This window comes from Coregonus lavaretus, assembly GCF_964263955.1.
Source record: "Coregonus lavaretus genome assembly, chromosome: 37".
NCBI lineage: Eukaryota > Metazoa > Chordata > Actinopteri > Salmoniformes > Salmonidae > Coregonus > Coregonus lavaretus.
In genome coordinates, this window is record NC_140024.1 from 27,963,521 (window position 1) to 27,986,435 (window position 22,915).

At 45.5% G+C, this 22,915-nt stretch overlaps 1 protein-coding gene across 5 annotated transcripts in view; it reads left to right on the forward strand.

Annotated features, from left to right (window-relative positions):
* The window catches only part of LOC311111588 (aryl hydrocarbon receptor nuclear translocator 2), an 86,019-nt gene extending 79,327 nt beyond the window's left edge, over positions 1-6,692 (forward strand). For all 5 annotated transcript variants that reach the window (XM_084154353.1, XM_084154355.1, XM_084154354.1 and 2 more), the window contains 2 exons: positions 3,105-3,250; positions 5,119-6,692. In XM_084154353.1, coding sequence (XP_084010479.1) covers positions 3,105-3,250; positions 5,119-5,217 — 245 coding nt within the window. In that variant the 3' untranslated portion in view covers positions 5,218-6,692. The remainder of the gene's footprint in view (positions 1-3,104; positions 3,251-5,118) is intronic.
* The last annotated feature ends 16,223 nt before the right edge of the window (positions 6,693-22,915 follow it).

Here is a 22,915-nt window from a genome sequence, read left to right on the forward strand (position 1 = left end):
CCAATGCTCTGTGTGTGTGCACATACGTCCATGTAACTTAGATATCTCCCTGTCTTTAATATTCCAGCTAGGAGGAACATGTAACTTAGATATCTCCCTGTCTTTAATATTCCAGCTAGGAGGAACATGTAGCTTAGATATCTCCCTGTTTTTAATATTATTCCAGCTAGGAGGAACATGTAACTTAGATATCTCCCTGTCTTTAATATTCCAGCTAGGAGGAACATGTAGCTTAGATATCTCCCTGTTTTTAATATTCCAGCTAGGAGGAACATGTAGCTTAGATATCTCCCTGTTTTTAATATTCCAGCTAGGAGGAACATGTAACTTAGATATCTCCCTGTCTTTAATATTCCAGCTAGGAGGAACATGTAACTTAGATATCTCCCTGTCTTTAATATTCCAGCTAGGAGGAACATGTAACTTAGATATCTCCCTGTTTTTAATATTCCAGCTAGGAGGAACATGTAACTTAGATATCTCCCTGTCTTTAATATTCCAGCTAGGAGGAACATGTAACTTAGATATCTCCCTGTCTTTAATATTCCAGCTAGGAGGAACATGTAGCTTAGATATCTCCCTGTTTTTAATATTATTCCAGCTAGGAGGAACATGTAACTTAGATATCTCCCTGTTTTTAATATCCCAGCTAGGAGGAACATGTAGCTTAGATATCTCCCTGTTTTTAATATTCCAGCTAGGAGGAACATGTAACTTAGATATCTCCCCGTCTTTAATATTCCAGCTAGGAGGAACATGTAGCTTAGATATCTCCCTGTTTTTAATATTCCAGCTAGGAGGAACATGTAACTTAGATATCTCCCTGTTTTTAATATTCCAGCTAGGAGGAACATGTAACTTAGATATCTCCCTGTTTTTAATATTCCAGCTAGGAGGAACATGTAACTTAGATATCTCCCTGTTTTTAATATTCCAGCTAGGAGGAACATGTAACTTAGATATCTCCCTGTTTTTAATATTCCAGCTAAGAGGAGCATGTAGCTTAGATATCTCCCTGTTTTTAATATTCCAGCTAGGAGGAACATGTAGCTTAGATATCTCCCTGTTTTTCATATTCCAGCTAGGAGGAACATGTAACTTAGATATCTCCCTGTTTTTAATATTCCAGCTAGGAGGAGCATGTAGCTTAGATATCTCCCTGTCTTTAATATTCCAGCTAGGAGGAACATGTAGCTTAGATATCTCCCTGTTTTTAATATTCCAGCTAGGAGGAACATGTAGCTTAGATATCTCCCTGTTTTTAATATTATTCCAGCTAGGAGGAACATGTAACTTAGATATCTCACTGTTTTTAATATTATTCCAGCTAGGAGGAACATGTAACTTAGATATCTCCCTGTCTTTAATATTCCAGCTAGGAGGAACATGTAACTTAGATATCTCCCTGTTTTTAATATTCCAGCTAGGAGGAACATGTAGTTTAGATATCCCTCATACCTCAATGTATTACCTAGTATGAGTTCTGCCTGTGGATTATTCCTTCTGTGTGTCCCAGATGGCACCCTATTCCCTATATGGTGCACTTTATAGGGCTCTAGTCAAAAGTAGAGCACTATATAGGGAATCGGGTGCCATTTGGGATGCACACCTAGGCCTATGGCTTTGTGCATTGTTCACTGGTGACTCATGATGTATCCTACACAGTCACATTATTGTTTGTTAGGAACACCTACGTGAAATATCAGAGACCTTGGGCACACTCAGCAAATCAATGGATTTATGAGTAGGATGTCCTCATTACAATGGCTCTGACACATTAGCGGTACAGAAACACACACACACACACACACACACACACACACACACACTAGGAAGCCAACGATGCGTGGCGCTCCCTCAGCTCCTCTCAGATAAGGATTTATTGTCTAGTCAGGTCAAGACTTCAAAGCTGTTTATGATGGTTTTACAGCCTTACTAACTACTGCATAACTTCCCCCGTCGTGGCATGTAGTATGGGATAGGGAGGTGTGTGTGTTTGTGTGCCTGATAAAGTACATGCCTACATACATGAATGCAGACCAGCGTGTTTGTGCTTGCGTCCAGCTCTCCTGAAACATTCCTAACTGCATCTCTAACCTCTCCCCTGAGGGAGACATGTACTATTCCCTACATAGTGCAATACATTTGACCAGAGCCTTCTATATATAGCACTATATAGGGGACAGGGTGCCATTTGGGATGTAGATATGTATTAGTGTTGGGCCTGTAGGGAACAGAGAACATGGATGACTATATCCTGTCTGAACACCAAGGGTGGTGAAGGGTCACCTCACACTTATGCAATGTATCTGCCGACTGCTCACTGTCTCTCCTCCTCCCTCCCTCTCGCTCTCTCTCGCTGTCCCTCCCTCCCTCCCTCCCTCCCTCCCTCCCTCCCTCCCTCCCTCCCTCCCTCCCTCCCTCCCTCCCTCCCTCTCTCCCTCCCTCTCTCCCTCCCTCCCTCCCTCCCTCCCTCCCTCCCTCCCTCTCTCCCTCCCTCCCTCTCTCCCTCCCTCCCTCTCTCCCTCTCTCCCTCCCTCCCTCTCTCCTCCCTCCCTCCCTCCCCCTCTCTCCCTCCCTCCCCCTCTCTCCCTCCCTCCCTCCCTCCCTCCCTCCCTCCCTCCCTCCCTCCCTCCCTCCCTCCCTCCCTCCCTCCCTCCCTCCCTCCCTCTCTCCCTCTCTCCCTCCCTCCCCTCTCTCCCTCCCTCCCTCCCTCTCTCCCTCCCTCCCTCCCTCCCCTCCCTCCCTCCCTCCCTCCCCCTCTCTCCCTCTCTCCCTCCCTCCCCCTCTCTCCCCCCCTCCCCCTCTCCCCCCCTCCCCCTCCCTCCCCCTCTCTCCCTCCCTCCCCCTCTCTTCCCTCCCTCCCCCTCTCTTCCCTCCCTCCCCCTCTCTCCCTCCCTCCCCCTCTCTTCCCTCCCTCCCCCTCTCTCCCCCCCTCCCTCTCTCTCTCCCCCCCTCCCTCTCTCTCTCCCCCCTCCCTCTCTCTCTCCCCCCCTCCCTCTCTCTCTCCCTCTCTCCCTCTCTTCCCCCCTCCCCGCCCCCCCTCCCCCTCCCTCCCCGCCCCCCCTCCCTCTCCCCCCCCGCCCCCCCTCCTCTCTCTCTAGATGTGTCAGGAGAGGGCAGTCAGAGTGGGGGTCAGTTCCAGGGTCGGCCCAGTGAGGTCTGGTCCCAGTGGCAGAACCAGCACCACAGCCAGCAGGGAGGAGAGCCACACTCGCACCCCAACCCCTCCCAGACCGAGGTGTTCCAGGTAACACAGAGACACACCCTAACACAGGGGTTCCCAAACTTTTTTTTGTCCGCGACCCCAACCATGTGAAAAAATGATGTAATTAACAGCCAATGTTTACTTTTTTATTTGGGGCTCAACTCACCATCACATACTTTTAATGTGGGGCTATGACAGTCAATTGCAAATTAGTTTGACCTAGTTTTTTTTCACAGTTCCCAGTTGTCTTGAAGGCACAATTTTCTCACCACCGCTAATGAGATGGGTGTGCTTGATGCATGTCACGTTGGAGCTTCTCAAAGACAGGGGCCGTGGTCAGCAGTGAGCACCTCATCTCTGCTGTCACATCCAACCTGGATCAATATTTGGTTTTAATGCAGACGAGCGCACTGCTCAATCTAGCTTCACACAGATATGGGCTGGCGAAGGGTACCATGAGTTTTATTGCTCTGAGGGAGACTGCAGGGTATTCCCTTTGAGTCAGGAACCAAAACTCCTCCGCAGTGAACTGTGAATGCATTGTCTGCAGCATACATGACAGCTCGAAAGGCTGCACTTGAATCATTCTGCAACTGTCAAGGGCAGCCTTTCCCCATGATCTAAGGGCACTCTCTGGTTTAATTTTATATTTCAATTTAATTCTCCCGCGACTCATTTCCATATCAGGCGACCTCACCCCCTCCCAGACAGAGGTGTTCCAGGTAACACAGGGACACTCCCTAACCCCTCCCAGACAGAGGTGTTCCAGGTAACACAGGGACACTCCCTAACCCCTCCCAGACAGAGGTGTTCCAGGTAACACAGGGACACTCCCTAACCCCTCCCAGACAGAGGTGTTCCAGGTAACACAGGGACACTCCCTAACCCCTCCCAGACAGAGGTGTTCTAGGTAACACAGAGACACTCCCTAACCCCTCCCAGACAGAGGTGTTCCAGGTAACACAGGGACACTCCCTAACCCCTCCCAGACAGAGGTGTTCCAGGTAACACAGGGACACTCCCTAACCCCTCCCAGACAGAGGTGTTCTAGGTAACACAGGGACACTCCCTAACCCCTCCCAGACAGAGGTGTTCAAGGTAACACAGGGACACTCCCTAACCCCTCCCAGACAGAGGTGTTCCAGGTAACACAGGGACACTCCCTAACCCCTCCCAGACAGAGGTGTTCCAGGTAACACAGGGACACTCCCTAACCCCTCCCAGACAGAGGTGTTCCAGGTAACACAGGGACACTCCCTAACCCCTCCCAGACAGAGGTGTTCCAGGTAACACAGGGACACTCCCTAACCCCTCCCAGACAGAGGTGTTCCAGGTAACACAGGGACACTCCCTAACCCCTCCCAGACAGAGGTGTTCCAGGTAACACAGGGACACTCCCTAACCCCTCCCAGACAGAGGTGTTCCAGGTAACACAGGGACACTCCCTAACCCCTCCCAGACAGAGGTGTTCCAGGTAACACAGGGACACTCCCTAACCCCTCCCAGACAGAGGTGTTCCAGGTAACACAGGGACACTCCCTAACCCCTCCCAGACAGAGGTGTTCCAGGTAACACAGGGACACTCCCTAACCCCTCCCAGACAGAGGTGTTCCAGGTAACACAGAGACACACCCTAACCCCTCCCAGACAGCACTGTTCCAGGTAACACACACACACAGAGACACACTAACCCTTCCAGGTAACACGCACACCAACACCGAGCGCCAATATCCTACAGTAATCCATGTGTATGGGAGCCAGGAAGAGAGGCCACCTTGGACACACTGTGCTTCAATGGCTTATTTCCTCTCCTTTCCTGGCCTGAGCCCAGTGTACACAGTGCTGTCTGATATGGCTCCACATGAAAGTCTAACCTTTCCTTTCTCCCTCCCCCGTCTGTCTCTCTGTAGGACATGTTGCCGATGGCAGGAGACCCAACACAAGGAACAGCCAACTACAACATCGAAGACTTTGCTGACCTGGGCATGTTCCCTCCCTTCTCCGAGTAGAACCCGTTGAGTAGAACCCTTTTACGTTCTATCAATGGAACGCTGCTCTGTTCTTCCACTAGAACCCACTGATGGTGGAGAAAGGAACAGAACACGATGTGCATCCGTCCTTCATGGCTACCCATCGTCACACACACAGAGAGTTTATCGCACACATGCAGTAGAGCACAGTGAATGTCCAGATGCACTTGTCCTAACACACATACACACACCCTCACATAAACACACCCACACACACTACGTTTTAAGGCATTGAGGCCAAGTTTATCTCTCTGACACATACCTCTTTCCTTTACGAGAGGAGAGTTGGTTCTATAGAAGACCGGTACATTACTAGTGGTGTACTGACCTTTTCCTTTGTAATAATGTCTTAATTCACTCAAATGATGGCTGTTTTCATAAGCTCTTTTATCAAAGCCTTGTGAATTTAAAGGTGCAATCTGTAATCTTTCATTTCCCCTAGTGGCATCTTGAAGTACTACAAAATATGCCAAGAAGCAGTAAAAAATACAAAGACTAGAAAATTCAACAATGCAGGCACCCCCCTTCCATTTGCAAACACTTGCAGAGGCAGGCAGCACTTTTTTGGGGGAAATGAAAATTACAGATTGCACCTTTTTAAGCTGCCAATATCCACTTTGCACTCCATTTGAAGTCTACTCTGCCAAACTGCCCCAGGCCAAGAGACACTCACCACGCTGATCAATGTTGATATCATCGATACATATTATCATACAGTATGTCGCTGCTGCTCTTCCCTCAGTATTCCATTACGCTTATGACCTAAATTATACCTATATGTAGTGATGTTCATAACCCCTGGCTAAAACCTACTGAAGTCTAGAAGGATTCTGTGTATAAAAAGAAAACGTAAAAAATGAATTCACTCACCGGAAAAAGTGTCTAAGCTACAATGCTTAAGTGCACTTCATCGAAGCTAACGGCTAAAACTCACCAGCTTGCTAAAAAGGGAAAAAAAACGCCATACCGTCAAAGCAACGCAGTACAGTATATTATACTAGTCTAGTGTATCCTTGTGGCTCTCACTGCTCTACTTTATAACTTTATTATATTATTATCTTTTATGATTATTAACAGAGACTGAATAATACTTTATAGCGAGGGAACTTTTACATGATAGATTGTGTACCGTGTCTCTGGTAAACGACTGATGGGACAGAATCTAGAACTGGAATCCTTTTGCTAAAAAAAAAATCTCATAATTGATGTTTTTGTAAATAATGTGATTTTTATGTTGACTCGTGTTACTTTTACACAGTATACGTTGTTTTTTGTGTATGTTTGTGTAGGTCATCAATGTGTGCATTGTGAGTACATATTTAACTATCGGTATTTAGTTTAGTCTGTTAATTGTACATTGAGTTTAAGGAACCTGTATAAAATTGTGTAAATGTTACCCATTTATTTTTGTTTAACACATTTTTGTGCTTGTGAAAATAAATCTTTATTGGTTACGTGGCTTCCAATCAAAGATATGTTTCTGGGCAGATTTTTGTGTCACAGAATATAGTGTAGAAATAATTAACACACAACCTTAAAGTACAAGAAGAACATAAAAAATATATTTCCATACAAGTTATACAGTGAGGGAAAAAAGAATTTGATACCCTGCTGATTTTGTACGTTTGCCCACTGACAAAGACATGATCAGTCTATAATTTTAATGGTAGGTTTATTTGAACAGTGAGAGACAGAATAACAACAAAAAAATCCAGAAAAACGCATGTCAAAAATGTTATAAATTGATTTGCATTTTAATGAGGGAAATAAGTATTTGAGCCCTCTGCAAAACATGACTTAGTACTTGGTGGCAAAACCCTTGTTGGCAATCAGAGGTCAGACGTTTCTTGTAGTTGGCCACCAGGTTTGCACACATCTCAGGAGGGATTTTGTTCCACTCCTCTTTGCAGATCTTCTCCAAGTCATTAAGGTTTCGAGGCTGACGTTTGACAAGTCGAACCTTCAGCTCCCTCCACAGATTTTCTATGGGATTAAGGTCTGGAGACTGGCTAGGCCACTCCAGGACCTTAATGTGCTTCTTCTTGAGCCACTCCTTTGTTGCCTTGGCCGTGTGTTTTGGGTCATTGTCATGCTGGAATACCCATCCACGACCCATTTTCAATGTCCTGGCTGAGGGAAGGAGGTTCTCACCCAAGATTTGACGGTACATGGCCCTGTCCATCGTCCCTTTGATGCGGTGAAGTTGTCCTGTCCCCTTAGCAGAAAAACACCCCCAAAGCATAATGATTCCACCTCCATGTTTGACGGTGGGGATGGTGTTCTTGGGGTCATAGGCAGCATTCCTCCTCCTCCAAATACGGCAAGTTGAGTTGATGCCAAAGAGCTCGATTTTGGTCTCATCTGACCACAACACTTTCACCCAGTTCTCCTCTGAATCATTCAGATGTTCATTGGCAAACTTCAGACGGCCCTGTATATGTGCTTTCTTGAGCAGGAGGACCTTGCGGGAGCTGCAGGATTTCAGTCCTTCACGGCGTAGTGTTACCAATTGTTTTCTTGGTGACTATGGTCCCAGCTGCCTTGAGATCATTGACAAGATCCTCACGTGTAGTTCTGATCCTCCCGTGTAGTTCTGGGCTGATTCCTCACCGTTCTCATGATCATTGCAACTCCACAAGGTGAGATCTTGCATGGAGCCCCAGGTAGAGGGAGATTGACAGTTATTTTGTGTTTCTTCCATTTGTGAATAATCGCACCAACTGTCACCTTCTCACCAAGCTGCTTGGCGATGGTCTTGTAGCCCATTCCAGCCTTGTGTAGGTCTACAATCTTGTCCCTGACATCCTTGGAGAGCTCTTTGGTCTTGGCCATGGTGGAGAGTTTGGAATCTGATTGATTGATTGCTTCTGTGGACAGGTGTCTTTTATACAGGTAACAAGCTGAGATTAGGAGCACTCCCTTTAAGAGTGTGCTCCTAATCTCAGCTCGTTACCTGTATAAAAGACACCTGGGAGCCAGAAATCTTTCTGATTGAGAGGGGGTCAAATACTTATTTCCCTCATTAAAATGCAAATCAATTTATAACATTTTTGACATGCGTTTTTCTGGATTTTTTTGTTATTCTGTCTCTCACTGTTCAAATAAACCTACCATTACAATTATAGACTGATCATTTCTTTGTCAGTGGGCAAACGTACAAAATCAGCAGGGGATCATATACTTTATTCCCTCACTGTAGTGTTCCATTGTTTGAGACACATCCTTGTCCTGTGTTTTTGTAATGGAAACTCTCCAATCTAGTCTACAGTTTGGATTTACAAAGGGATATGTTAGATCTGTCTCTACTGTAGGTTTCCGTTGCTTGTCAAAACATATAGTCATGAAGACGCGTGTATCACTCATTCATTGGTGTCCTCCGAGTCCTGTCCTAGTGCCAGTAGCATCAGTGTGCCCTTCCTTTCCGGAAAGAATCAGGGTGAACGTGAGGGAGGCGCTGAGTTGGGCTCTCTCCCATAGTTGTCAGTCTGATGGTGTGTGAGTGTGTGTGAGCGCGCACGCACGTACATGAGTTAGTATTTGTGTGTGGAGAGTTGGCAGGCATGTCCCTCTTTCCACACTATCACTTCACACAAGACAAGATGGGCGTTTGTCTGTTTTCATTAAGGTGGATTTACCCTAGAGTACCGGGAGATGAGTCTGCAGAAAGAACAAATGGCTACCTCTTCCTTTCTCTTTTCCTTCACGAACACACTGAGATGACAAGATGAGGCAATATGGTTTAAAAAAAAAGCACTGCTGACCTATTGAACGTTATTCAGTGGTCAAAAAGGAAAGGTGTTGCCGAAACTTGGTCTGAGGAAAATATTGGAGATGGCACAATAGTGTGAAAAGGGTTTCAGTGTGAGCAGGGTTTATGGGAGGATTCAATAACACTTCACAGGAGATGGATGTGTGTGTTTTCAGTTGGCTATAGTGTATTTAACTTACTAGGACTTTGTTCTCCTGACACTAGTAACTACTGTACTGAATCTGTTTGCTTTCAAACGGTGGAATCTTCCACCCACCATTATGACATGAGCTAGCAGGGAGGGAGAGAAGAAAAGCAGTGGTGGCCTGTTCCCCCAGGCTGGGGTTAACTGTGAGGTTATCATTAACTCTGAGGGGTGGTTGTTCCTCCAGGCTGGGGTTAACTGTGAGGTTATCATTAACTCTGAGGGGTGGCCTGTTCCCCCAGGCTGGGGTTAACTGTGAGGTTATCATTAACTCTGAGGGGTGGCCTGTTCCTCCAGGCTGGGGTTAACTGTGAGGTTATCATTAACTCTGAGGGGTGGTTGTTCCTCCAGGCTGGGGTTAACTGTGAGGTTATCATTAACTCTGAGGGGTGGGCTGTTCCCCCAGGCTGGGGTTAACTGTGAGGTTATCATTAACTCTGAGGGGTGGCCTGTTCCCCCAGGCTGGGGTTAACTGTGAGGTTATCATTAACTCTGAGGGGTGGCCTGTTCCCCTAGGCTGTGGTTAACTGTGAGGTTATCATTAACTCTGAGGGGTGGCCTGTTCCCCCAGGCTGTGGTTAACTGTGAGGTTATCATTAACTCTGAGGGGTGGCCTGTTCCCCCAGGCTGGGGTTAACTGTGAGGTTATCATTAACTCTGAGGGGTGGTTGTTCCTCCAGGCTGGGGTTAACTGTGAGGTTATCATTAACTCTGAGGGGTGGGGTTAACTGTGAGGTTATCATTAACTCTGAGGGGTGGCCTGTTCCCCTAGGCTGTGGTTAACTGTGAGGTTATCATTAACTCTGAGGGGTGGTTGTTCCTCCAGGCTGGGGTTAACTGTGAGGTTATCATTAACTCTGAGGGGTGGCCTGTTCCCCCAGGCTGGGGTTAACTGTGAGGTTATCATTAACTCTGAGGGGTGGTTGTTCCTCCAGGCTGGGGTTAACTGTGAGGTTATCATTAACTCTGAGGGGTGGCCTGTTCCTCCAGGCTGGGGTTAACTGTGAGGTTATCATTAACTCTGAGGGGTGGTTGTTCCTCCAGGCTGGGGTTAACTGTGAGGTTATCATTAACTCTGAGGGGTGGCCTGTTCCCCCAGGCTGGGGTTAACTGTGAGGTTATCATTAACTCTGAGGGATCCAGGTAGATCCTCACTGAGATTGCTATATCACAATGTCCGTGGTCATAGATGACTACATTGCAGACACATGCCAGATCTCACAACGACTGGATAGGTGTATAACATATCAGCTAACCACATCATGTGATATAGCAATCTGATGTCCGACTGCGCAGTCGATGAAGTGGCGCATAACCATTGTTGATGCTTATGCATGTAGTTGGCCTGTGAGGTTATCATTAACTCTGAGGGGTGGCCTGTTCCCCCAGGCTGGGGTTAACTGTGAGGTTATCATTAACTCTGAGGGGTGGTTGTTCCTCCAGGCTGGGGTTAACTGTGAGGTTATCATTAACTCTGAGGGCTGGGGTTAACTGTGAGGTTATCATTAACTCTGAGGGGTGGCCTGTTCCCCTAGGCTGTGGTTAACTGTGAGGTTATCATTAACTCTGAGGGGTGGTTGTTCCTCCAGGCTGGGGTTAACTGTGAGGTTATCATTAACTCTGAGGGGTGGCCTGTTCCCCCAGGCTGGGGTTAACTGTGAGGTTATCATTAACTCTGAGGGGTGGTTGTTCCTCCAGGCTGGGGTTAACTGTGAGGTTATCATTAACTCTGAGGGGTGGCCTGTTCCTCCAGGCTGGGGTTAACTGTGAGGTTATCATTAACTCTGAGGGGTGGTTGTTCCTCCAGGCTGGGGTTAACTGTGAGGTTATCATTAACTCTGAGGGGTGGCCTGTTCCCCCAGGCTGGGGTTAACTGTGAGGTTATCATTAACTCTGAGGGATCCAGGTAGATCCTCACTGAGATTGCTATATCACAATGTCCGTGGTCATAGATGACTACATTGCAGACACATGCCAGATCTCACAACGACTGGATAGGTGTATAACATATCAGCTAACCACATCATGTGATATAGCAATCTGATGTCCGACTGCGCAGTCGATGAAGTGGCGCATAACCATTGTTGATGCTTATGCATGTAGTTGGCCTGGAACGCACCAATACAAACTGAAATTCATGGGCATGACAGTGGTCACGTTCCAGGACGATTATTGTAGTCACATTGCACGCAGAAACCAATGATTGTGTGCCACATCATCGACTGTGCAGTCAAGCATCAGATTGCTATAGCATACCATGTGGTTAGCTGATACAGTATGTTTAACACCTATCAAGGCGTTGTGAGATCTGGCAGGCGACTGCAATGTAGTCAGCCTGGAACGTGGTGAAAGAGTAGGCCTATCACAATACAAAGACAATTGATATAAGCAAAAAAACACAACGATGTGCAGTGGGCTAATTAACCACACTCAAGTGCTGAGTAACTTTGCCTGAGACCTGAAGACTTGTGTTAGCTCCTCGATGACTGTGTTAGCTCAACGGGCTAACACAGTCTTGTGGCTCGCAGGAGACCCGGGTTTGAACCCTAGTCTGTCACACTTTAATTGTTATTTTCCATTGAAAATTATTTTTTGTCCAGGACTAAGCTTAATCTGTGTCTAGGGAACCAGCCCAAAGTGTATCGTTAATGAGAGTGTGTGGAATGGGTGACTTCCAAAGCACAGCCGAACCAACACGATTCCCCAAGTAAACAGGTTGTTGGTGTGTTGGGGTTTGTTGCCGTTGTACGTTCAGATGGCTTAGAAGCAGAAGAGCGTGATTCAAGCCTGTCAGCACACAGACTGACAGACAAACAGAAAGACAGACGCAAAACCCAGCCCTGGCAAACACGACAGATTCCACAAGCACAATTCCACACACACACCCCACAGCGGATTCCGAATCTCATCTCAGCGATGATTGCAGGGCCTGGAGCAGAGAGCTGTGTGAACGACATGCCTTTCTTACGGATATTACGGATATGGTTTGGGCTGCAGAGTGTGTGTCAAGAAATCTTTATTTTTACCTAATTATATTTATATAACAGATTATATTTTAAAGAAATGTCGGCCATCTTTCTTGACACGTATTGTTTGTTGATCCACATAAAGTGGAGTCAATGTTGGTCCTTTGTTTGAAGAAAAGATAAACATTCACAGTGTCTTCTTGTCAGGGTGGGATGGTTAAAACTAATCCCCAAAATAAAATCCAAGTTTAGAGACCCATACACAAATGTATGCACGCATGACTGTAAGTCGCTTTGGATAAAAGCGTCTGCTAAGTGGCATATTATTATTATTATTATTATTATTATTATTTCTCACACAAACACAAACACCATTAACAACACTTCAGCTTGACTCTTTCAAATAAACACGAGGCTACCTTCCATGAGGGTATGACAATCAGGCATGATAGACTGCGCCAGACAAACACCAGTGCATGTAGCTACAGAAAGACCACGCCCCTAGTTCTCTCCGTCTTTCTCACTCCATACCTCCCTCTCTCTCCTTTCTCACTCCATACCTCCCTCTCTCTCCTTTCTCACTCCATACCTCCCTCTCTCTCCTTTCTCACTCCATACCTCCCTCTCTCTCCTTTCTCACTCCATACCTCCCTCTCTCTCCTTTCTCACACTATCCATCCCTCTAACCCTTTCTCTCCCTCCATCTCTCTCTTTCCCCTCTCTCTGTCTCAGGCTCCTCCACCAGTCCATCTGAAATGCTGCAGAGTTTAGCAGATGTCAGATAGGTATTTACAGGCTAATCTGAGTGCGTGTCATGTCAGGAAGGAATGCAGGCCAGGCAGTCATTTATAATTGACTACCTGTACATTCAAGACCTCGTAAATAGATTCTGGAGAGGTGTTACCAAGTGAGCTTGCCAATGTGCGTGCATGTGAAACTGAGCTGTCAGAGAAATCAAAGCATATCTTGGGCAATGTCATCTCACACATGCGCTGTGAACAAACATTGCCTCTTAAAGGTAACTGTTGATCTACTATTATGAGGTAGATATCATACTGTAGTAGTTTTTCCTGGTCAGGGCACATGGTCAGGAAAACCTGGTCCTAAAAATAAGACACTAGTGACACCACCTCTGTCCTGATTTTTTTTTTCACCTTTATTTAACCAGGTAAGCCAGTTGAGAAAAACTTGGTCCCAAAGAGTGCACATTTTGTTTTTTGCCTTAGCATTACACAGCTGATTCAAATAATCAAAGCTTGATGATTATTTGAATCAGCTGTGTAGTGCTAGGGCAAAACCAAAACATGCACCCGGGAGGGGGGGGCCAGGACCGAGTTTGGGAAACCCTGCCTTAGGGCATCAATTATAACTGGTGTTACCCACTTCTATAATCAGCCGCATTGCAGTGCTTCGTGGTTGAGTGCTTTTACAGCACAGGTACATGAATATGACTGTTTCATAATAGGTTTCTACCACATACACTGAGATGGGCAGGAAGGAGAGGTCGCTCATTGGCTAGGAGGTTTACCCTCAGGCAGAATGTGTGACTTTGTTTCCTTGTCATATCTCTCACAGGAAGAGAGGCTTCAAATAACAAATCTTTGGGGAGGAGTGAATTGGATTCTGCTTGTTCCATGTTTTTCTCTCTTTTATGCCTTTATCTGTGCACTCAACTGTTAAAAGTTCTACAGTGGATTTAATAAAGCATATCACTGCTGTCTCATTCAGGTGTTTGTAGCTTCAGGACTTTAAAACTAGTACCATTAGTAACATGTTTGTGTACTTTATCCATTCAATGTATCACCTTACTAGCAGATAGGCTACTAGCTGAATACTGAATACAACAATTTGCCGAAGTCACCAATGTCCATTTGCCTTGGTAAATAAATATAATTTGTTATTTTAACGTCAATTGGAGGATTTACACTAAAGTTATTGAGTTAAACTCATTCAATTCAAGTCAAACCTCTGTCTTTTAACTCCAGGGGAGTGAGATTGCTGAAAGCAGGAATCCTCTCCCGATCTTCTATCCTGATCGGCCCAGGCCCCAGCTGGACTGAACCCAGGGAGAAGGTATGCAGGGCTGGGGTCTGCCAGGGGCCTTCTGGGGGTCAAATCTCCTCCAGCTGGGAGCCTATCAGTGTGAGAACCCGTGGGGGTCAAATATGTGCGTGAGTGCATGTCAAATCAAAGTTTATGGGTCACGTACACAGATTCCCAGATGTTATCACAGGTGCAGTGAAATGCTTGTGTTTCTAGCTCCGACACCAGTTTTAATACCTAGCAATACAAAACAATACACACATAATCCAAAAGGTAAAAAGAAAGCAATTAAGAAATATCAGAACGAGCAATGTCAGAGTCAGGAATATACACACACACACACACACACACACACACACTACATGACCAAAGGTATGTGGACACCTGCTCGTCGAACATCTCGTTCTCATTTACTCCACTCCAGCCGACGCTTGGCATTGTGGGCGTGGTGATCTTAGGTTTGTGTGCGGCTACTCTCCATGGAAACCAATTTCATGAAGCTCCCGACGAACAGTTATTGTGCTGACGTTGCTTCCAGAGGCAGTTTGGAACTCGGAAGTGAGTGTTGCAACTGAGGACAGATGATTTTTACGCGCTTCAGCACTCGGCGGTCCCGTTATTGTGACGTTTCCACTTCACAATAACGGCACTTACAGTTGAGGGCAGCTCTAGCAGAGCAGAAATTTTACGAACTGACTTGTTGGAAAGGTGGCATCCTATGACGGTGCCAAGTTGAAAGTCACTGAGCTCTTCAGTACGGGCCATTCTACTGCCAATGTTTGTCTATGGAATTTGCTTGGCTGTGTGATCGATTTTATACACCTGTCAGCAACGGGTGTGGCTGAAATAGCCGAATCCATTAATTTGAAGGGGTGTCCACATACGTGTTTGTTAGTGTGTAATGTTTATATATATATATACAGTACCAGTCAAAAGTTTGGACATGCCTACTCATTCAAGGGTTTTTCTTTATTTTTACTATTTTCTACATTGTAGAATAATAGTGAAGACATCAAAACTATGAAATAACACACATGCTGAGCACTTGTTGGCTTCTTTCCCTTCACTCTGCGGTCCGACCCATCCCAAACCATCTCAATTGGGTGGAGGTCGGGGGATTGTGGAGGCCAGGTAATCTGATGCAGCTCTCCATCGCTCACCTTCTTGGTAAAATAGCCCTTACACAGCCTGGAGGTGTGTTGGGTCATTGTCCTGTTGAAAAACAAATGATAGTCCCACTAAGCCCAAACCAGATGGGATGGAGTATCACTGCAGAATGCTGTGGTAGCCATGCTGGTTAAGTGTGCCTTGAATTCTAAATAAATCACAGATAGTGTCACCAGCAAAGCACCCCCACACCATGCAACATCCTCCTCCATGCTTTACGGTGGGAAATACACATGTGGAGATCATCCATTCACCCACACCGCGTCTCACAAAGACACGGCGGTTGGAACCAAAAATCTCCAATTTGGACTCCAGACCAAAGGACACATTTCCACCGGTCTAATGTCCGTTGCTCGTGTTTCTTGGCCCAAGCAGGTCTCTTCTTCTTATTGGTGTCCTTTAGTAGTGGTTTCTTTGCAGCAATTCGACCATGAAGGCCTGATTCACACAGTCCCCTCTGAACAGTTGATGTTGAGATGTGTCTGTGACTTGAACTCTGTGAAGCATTTATTTGGGCTGCAACTTCTGAGGCTGGTAACTCTAATGAACTTATCCTCTGCAGCAGAGGTAACTCTGGGTCTTCCATTCCTGTGGCGGTCCTCATGAGAGCCAGTTTCATCATAGTGCTTGATGGTTTTTGCGACTGCACTTGAAGAAACTTTCAAAGTTCTTGAAATGTTCCGTATTGACTGACCTTCATTTCTTAAAGCAATGATGGACTGTCGTTTCTCTTTGCATATTTGAGCTGTTCTTGCCATAATATGGAATTGGTATTTTACCAAATAGGGCTATCTACTGTATACCCTTGTCACAACACAACTGATTGGCTCAAATGCATTAAGAAGGAAAGAAATTCCACAAATTAACTTTTAAGAAGGCACAACTGTTAATTGAAATGCATTCCAGGTGACTACCTCATGAAGCTGGTTGAGAGAATGCCAAGACTGTGCAAAGCTGTCATCAAGGCAAAGGGTGGCTATTTGAAGAATCTCAAATATAAAATATATTTTGATTTGTTTAACACTTTTTTGGTTACTACATGATTCCATGTGTTATTTCATATTTTTGATGTCTTCACTATTATTCTACAATGTAGAAAACAGTAAAATAAAGAAAAACCCTTGAATGAGTAGGTATCCAAACTTTTGACTGGTACTGTATGTATGTATGTATGTATGTATGTATGTATGTATATATATATCTATATATCACACATACACAGTGCATTCGGAAAGAATTCAGACGCCTTCCTTTTCCCACATTTTGTTACGTGACAGCCTTATTCTAAAATGGATTTAAAATAATAATGTCATTAATCTACACACAATACCCCGTAACAACAACATGAAAACAGGTTTTTTGAAATGTATTAAAAATAAAAACATAAATACCTTATTTACATAAGTATTCAGATCCTTTGCTATGAGACTCAAAATTGAGCTCAGGTGCATCCTGTTTCCATTGATCATCCTTGAGATGTTTCTACAACTTGATTGGAGTCCACCTGTGGTAAAGTCAACTGATTGGACATTATTTGGAAAGGCACACACCTGTCTATATAAGGTCCCACAGTTGACAGTGCATGTCAGAGCAAAAATCAAGCCATGAGGTCAAAGGAATTGTCCGTAGAGCGCCGAGACAGGATTGTTTCGATGCACAGATCTGAGGAAGGGTACCAAAAAATGTCTGCAGCATTGAAGGTCCCCAAGAACACAGTGGCCACCATCATTCTTAAATGGAAGAAGTTTGGAACCACCAAGATGCTTCCTAGAGCTGGCCACGTGGCCAAACTTAGCAATCAGGGAGAAGGGCCTTCATCAGGAAGGTGACCAAGAACCAGATGGACACTCTGACAGAGCTCCAGAGTTCCTCTGTGGAGATGGGAGAACCTTCCAGAAGGACAACCATCTCTGCAGCACTCCACCAATCAGGCCTTTATGGTAGATTGGCCAGACGGAAGCCGCTCCTCAGTAAAAGGCACATGACAGCCTGCTTGGTGTTTGCCAAAAGGCACCTAAAGGACTCTCAGACCATGAGAAACAAGATTCTCTGGTCTGACGAAACAAAGATCAAACTCTATGTCCTGAATTCCAAGCGTCACATCTGGAGGAAACCTGGCACCATCCCTACACCATCGTGCTGTGGGGATGTTTTTCAGCGGCAGGGACTGGGAGACTAGTCAGGATCGAGGGAAAGATCATCGGAGCAAAGTACACAGAGATCCTTGATGAAACCTGCTCCAGAGCACTCAGGACCTCAGACTGGGGCTAAGGTTCACCTTCCAACAGGACAACGACCCTAAGCACACAGCCAAGACAACGCAGGAGTGGCTTCGGGACAAGTCTCTGAATGTCATTGAGTAGCCCAGCCAAAAATGATAAAAAGCTGTTTTTGCTTTGTCATTATGGGGTATTGTGTGTAGATTGATGAAGGGGAAAAAACGATTTAATCAATTTTCAAATAAGGCTGTAACGTAACAAAATGTGGAAAAAGTCAAGGGGTCTGAATACTTTCCGAATGCACTGTATATATAATGTGCGTACAGTATGGACAGTATATGAATAGAAAAGGTGTGTACAGCACTAGTTATATAAGATGAGCCTTGACTAGAATAGTCTATACATATAAAGTGGGTAAAACAGTATGTAAACATTTTTAAAGTGACCAGTGTTTAATGACTATGTACATAGGGCAGCAGTCTCTAAGGTGCAGGGTAGAGTACCAGGTGGTAGCTGGCTAGTAACAGTGACTAAGGTTCAGGGCAGGGTACTGGGCGGAGGCCGTGCTAGTGGTGACTGTTTAACAGTCTGATGGCCTGGAGATAGAAGCTGTTTATCAGTCTCTCGGTCCCAGCTTTGATGCACCTGTACTGTCTCCTCCTTCTAGATGGTAGCGGGGTGAACAAGCTGGGGCTCAGGTGCTTGATGATCTTCTTGACCTTCCTGTGACACTGGGTGCTGTAGATGTCATGGAGGGCAGGCAGTGTGCCCCTGATGATGCGTTGGGCTGACTACACCACACTCTGGAGAGCCCTGCGGTTGCGGACGGTGCAATTGTCGTACAAGGCGGTGATACAGCCTGACAGGATGCTCTCAATGTTGCATCTGTAGAAGTTTGTGAGGGTCTTAAGGGCCAAGATGAATTTCTTCAGCCTCTTGTTGCGCCTTCTTCACCACACTTTGTGTGTGAAGGGACTATTTCAGGTCGTCAGTGATGTGCACGCTGAGGAACTTGAAGCTTTTGACCTTGTCCACTGCGACCCCCATCGATGTGGATGAGGGTGTGCTCTCTCTGCTGTCTCCTGTAGTCCATGATCAGCATCGTCGTTTTGTTGACCACCTTCCGGAGACACTTGAAACCCTACCTCTTTAAGGAATACCTGGAATAGTATAAAAGTAATCCTTCTACCCCCCCTCCCCCACAAAAATAAATAAAAGTGGTTGTCCCACTGGCTATCATAAGTTGAATGCCCCAATTTATAAGTCGCTCTGTATAAGAGTGTCTGCTAAATGACGTAAATGTTGACGTTGAGGGAGAGGTTATTTTCCTTGCACCACTTTGCCAGGGCGTTTGTGTGTGTGTGTGTGTGTGTTTGCATAATGGAGCATGTGTTGACAATTCAGACGATAAGCGTGCAGCTTGCCTGAGAAAGGACTCCCATAGGCCCATTAAGGCATCATTCCCACAGAAAATGAATCTGCCTCGATCTAAGTGCAGATGTTGGCGTCCAAATCCACCCCCCTGCAAGACATCTCAGGTTAAAAAACTATGGACTTTGGCTGCTTGTCTAGGTGTCATTGGGTGTATCTGGACTTACATAATGAAAGTCTATTATCAGGGCAAGCTCAGAACATCACATTCAGTACTGTTGTTGTGCTAGCACAGCTGTAGACTGCGGTCTGATGACCTCGGATTGTTGTTGTTCTGGGGGGGGGTAAACATCTCTCTTCTCCGTCTCCCCAGTGGGTAAAGTATCATTTGTCTTGCTCCCTTTGATCGTTAAGTGCCTCAGAATGGATGATGTTCCTTCTCTCTGGCTGAAATAAACACTTATTTAACTCTGAGGATTTTAGATGAAGTCCCTCAGTGGTTGGTAGTGATGTGATTGTGGAGAGTGTGTGTGTTTGTGCGTCTGCATGTTTGTATGCTCTGTGTGTGTGCGCCTGAGAACACTTCTCTTCCCAGAAGGAGTGAGTCAGGTACTGTTGAGTAAACAGCTGAATTGGCTCCCTCCATTGTTGATGTGAATACTGTGTGGATATGGTGAAGGAACCCGGTTATATTGGTGTCTTTGACGTTGCCCGAACAAAAGCCTTGGGAGAGTTCTGGTCAATTGCAAACGTAAGCTACCCGGTGACTTCTCCCTGTTTGCTCAAAGCCCTTTTTATTGCACCATCTGGGCGTGTCGGCCACTGTCTTGTTATGCTAATACAAGAGGTCTGCGTCCCAAATGGCACCCTATTCCCTATACAGTGCACTACTTTTGCCCAGGGGCCCTGGTCAAAGGTAGTGCACTATATAGGGAATAGGGTGCCATTTGGGATGCAGACTAGGATATGGCAATGAAAGGATTTACGGTCCCCAGCATTGAGTGAACCGGAAATTGGAGTTAGAGTTTTTGGGCAGAAGATTTCCCCCTGGCAGACGATAGACATGGCAGGCAGAGGGAGGGAGGGGAGCAAACACATACAGGAAGTAGATGCTGATAGAGTTGGCAGAGAGAAGAGGTACGGGATGGGAGTGCTGATTCACAAAGCGGGAAGCTGGCTAGAGTGTGACGCTAAAGGGGTCATATCCTCATTGTGCCCTCTGAAAGAACAAGCCATGGTTATGACACACAGCTGGTTATGACCGGTTATGACACACAGCTGGTTATGACAGGTTTTATTTAGCACTACATCACTGGTTATCACAGTCTCCTTACCACACTCTTCACAGTATGTATCTTCCTTTGTCTCTCTCTAGCTCTCTCTTTTTGATGGCCTCTCTGTTTTCTCTCACTCCCCCCATATCGTCTCTTTTTCTCCTGGTCACTTTCTCCCTCACCTCCATTAAACCTGTAATGGATTTAACGAGGTGGCGGTACAAAATGATGAACTAGCCAACCTCACATAAAACCTCACATAAAAACCTACTTTAAAGTTGTTTGACGTGAGAACAAAGTCTTGTTCTTGCAGTCTAGTATTTGTCTAGTCGTTTAATAGATATGGCACTATGCACATTTTTGTGGTAGCCATTGTAAGTCTAGAGTCAAAATAATGTTTGGGTAAAGATAAGTTGAGTACTCTTCTAGATATTGTGGTCGTAAGGATGACGCTCTTAGAACGTCCTTTGTTTAAGACAAAGTCAGACAGCCATTTTAGCACAATGTGCTGATATACATTTGCAGTGATTGTGTGTCTGGGGGATTGTTTTAAATATATATATAATGGGGGGGGGGGGGGATGGGGGTAGATCAGCTTTAATATTGCAGATAGATTGTAACTTCCATCAATGTAATTGTCTGCATCACTTCCAATCCCCCATATGTTTTTTTCTCTCGCAAATATATATATATATATACACACACACACACATATACATACATACATATACACATACATACATATAAATACATATACATACATATAAACTCAGAAAAAGTAATGTCCCCTTTTCAGGACCCTGTCTTTCAAAGATAATTTGTAAAAATCCAAATAACTTCACAGATCTTCATTGTAAAGGGTTTAAACACTGTTTCCCATTCTTGTTCAATGAACCATAAACAATTAATGAACATGCACCTGTGGAACGGTCGTTAAGAAGGTAGGCAATTAAGGTCACAGTTATGAAAACTTAGGACACTAAAGAGGCCTTTCTACTGACTCTGAAAAACACAAAAATAAAGATGCCCAGGGTCCCTGCTCATCTGTGTGAACGTGCCCTAGGCATGCTGCAAGGAGGCATGAGGACTGCAGATGTTGCCAGAGCAATAAATTGCAATGTCCGTACTGTGAGACGCCTAAGACAGTGCTCCAGGGAGACAGGACGGACAGCTGATCATCCTCACAGTGGCAGACCACGTGTAACAACACCTGCACAGGATCAGTATATCCAAACATCACACCTGCGGGACAGGTACAGGATGGCAACAACAACTGCCCGAGTTAAAAAGGAACACACAATCCCTCCATCAGTGCTCAGACTGTCCGCAATAGGCTGAGAGAGGCTGGACTGAGGGCTTGTAGGCCTGTTGTAAGGCAGGTCCTCAACAGATATCACCGGCAACAACGTCGCCTATGGGCACAAACCCACCGTCGCTGGACCAGACAGGACTGGCAAAAAGTGCTCTTCACTGACGAGTCGCGGTTTTGTCTCACCAGGGGTGATGGTCGGATTTGCGTTTATCGTCGAAGGAGTGAGCGTTACACCGAGGCCTGTACTCTGGAGCGGGATTGATTTGGAGGTGGAGGGTCCGTCATGGTCTGGGGCGGTGTGTCACAGCATCATCTGACTGAACTTGTTGTCATTGCAGGCAATCTCAATGCTGTGCATTACAGGGAAGACATCCTCCTCCCTCATGTGGTACCCTTCCTGCAGGCTCATCCTGACATGACCCTCCAGCATGACAATGCCACCAGCCATACTGCTCGTTCTGTGCGGGATTTCCTGCAAGACAGGAATGTCAGTGTTCTGCCATGTCCAGCGAAGAGCCCAGATCTCAATCCCATTGAGCACGTCTGGGACCTGTTGGATCGGAGGGTGAGGGCCAGGGCCATTCCCCCCAGAAATGTCAGGGAACTTGCAGGTGCCTTGGTGGAAGAGTGGGGTAACATCTCACAGCAAGAACTGGCAAATCTGGTGCAGTCCATGAGGAGGAGATGCACTGCAGTACTTAATGCAGCTGGTGGCCACACCAGATACTGACTGTTACTTTTGATCCCTCCTTTGTTCATGGACACATTATTCAATTTATGTTCGTCACATGTCTGTGGAACTTGTTCAGTTTATGTCTCAGTTGTTGAATCTTGTTATGTTCATACAAATATTTACACATGTTAAGTTTTCTGAAAATAAACGTAGTTGACAGTGAGAGGACGTTTCTTTTTTTGCTGAGTTTATATACATATCCTTTAAAAAATATATATTTCCCTTTATTACTTTCCAACCCCACGACCCCTTCCCTAATTGGAGTAAATTAGTGAATAACAACGCCTAGGCCTCTACTTCCAGCTGATGCATACTATATACAGTGGGGGAAAAAAGTATTTAGTCAGCCACCAATTGTGCAAGTTCTCCCACTTAAAAAGATGAGAGAGGCCTGTAATTTTCATCATAGGTACACGTCAACTATGACAGACAAAATAAGAAAAAAAAATCCAGAAAATCACATTGTAGGATTTTTTATGCATTTATTTGCAAATTATGGTGGAAAATAAGTATTTGGTCAACAACAAAAGTTTCTCAATACTTTGTTATATACCCTTTGTTGGCAATGACACAGGTCAAACGTTTTCTGTAAGTCTTCACAAGGTTTTCACACACTGTTGCTGGTATTTTGGCCCATTC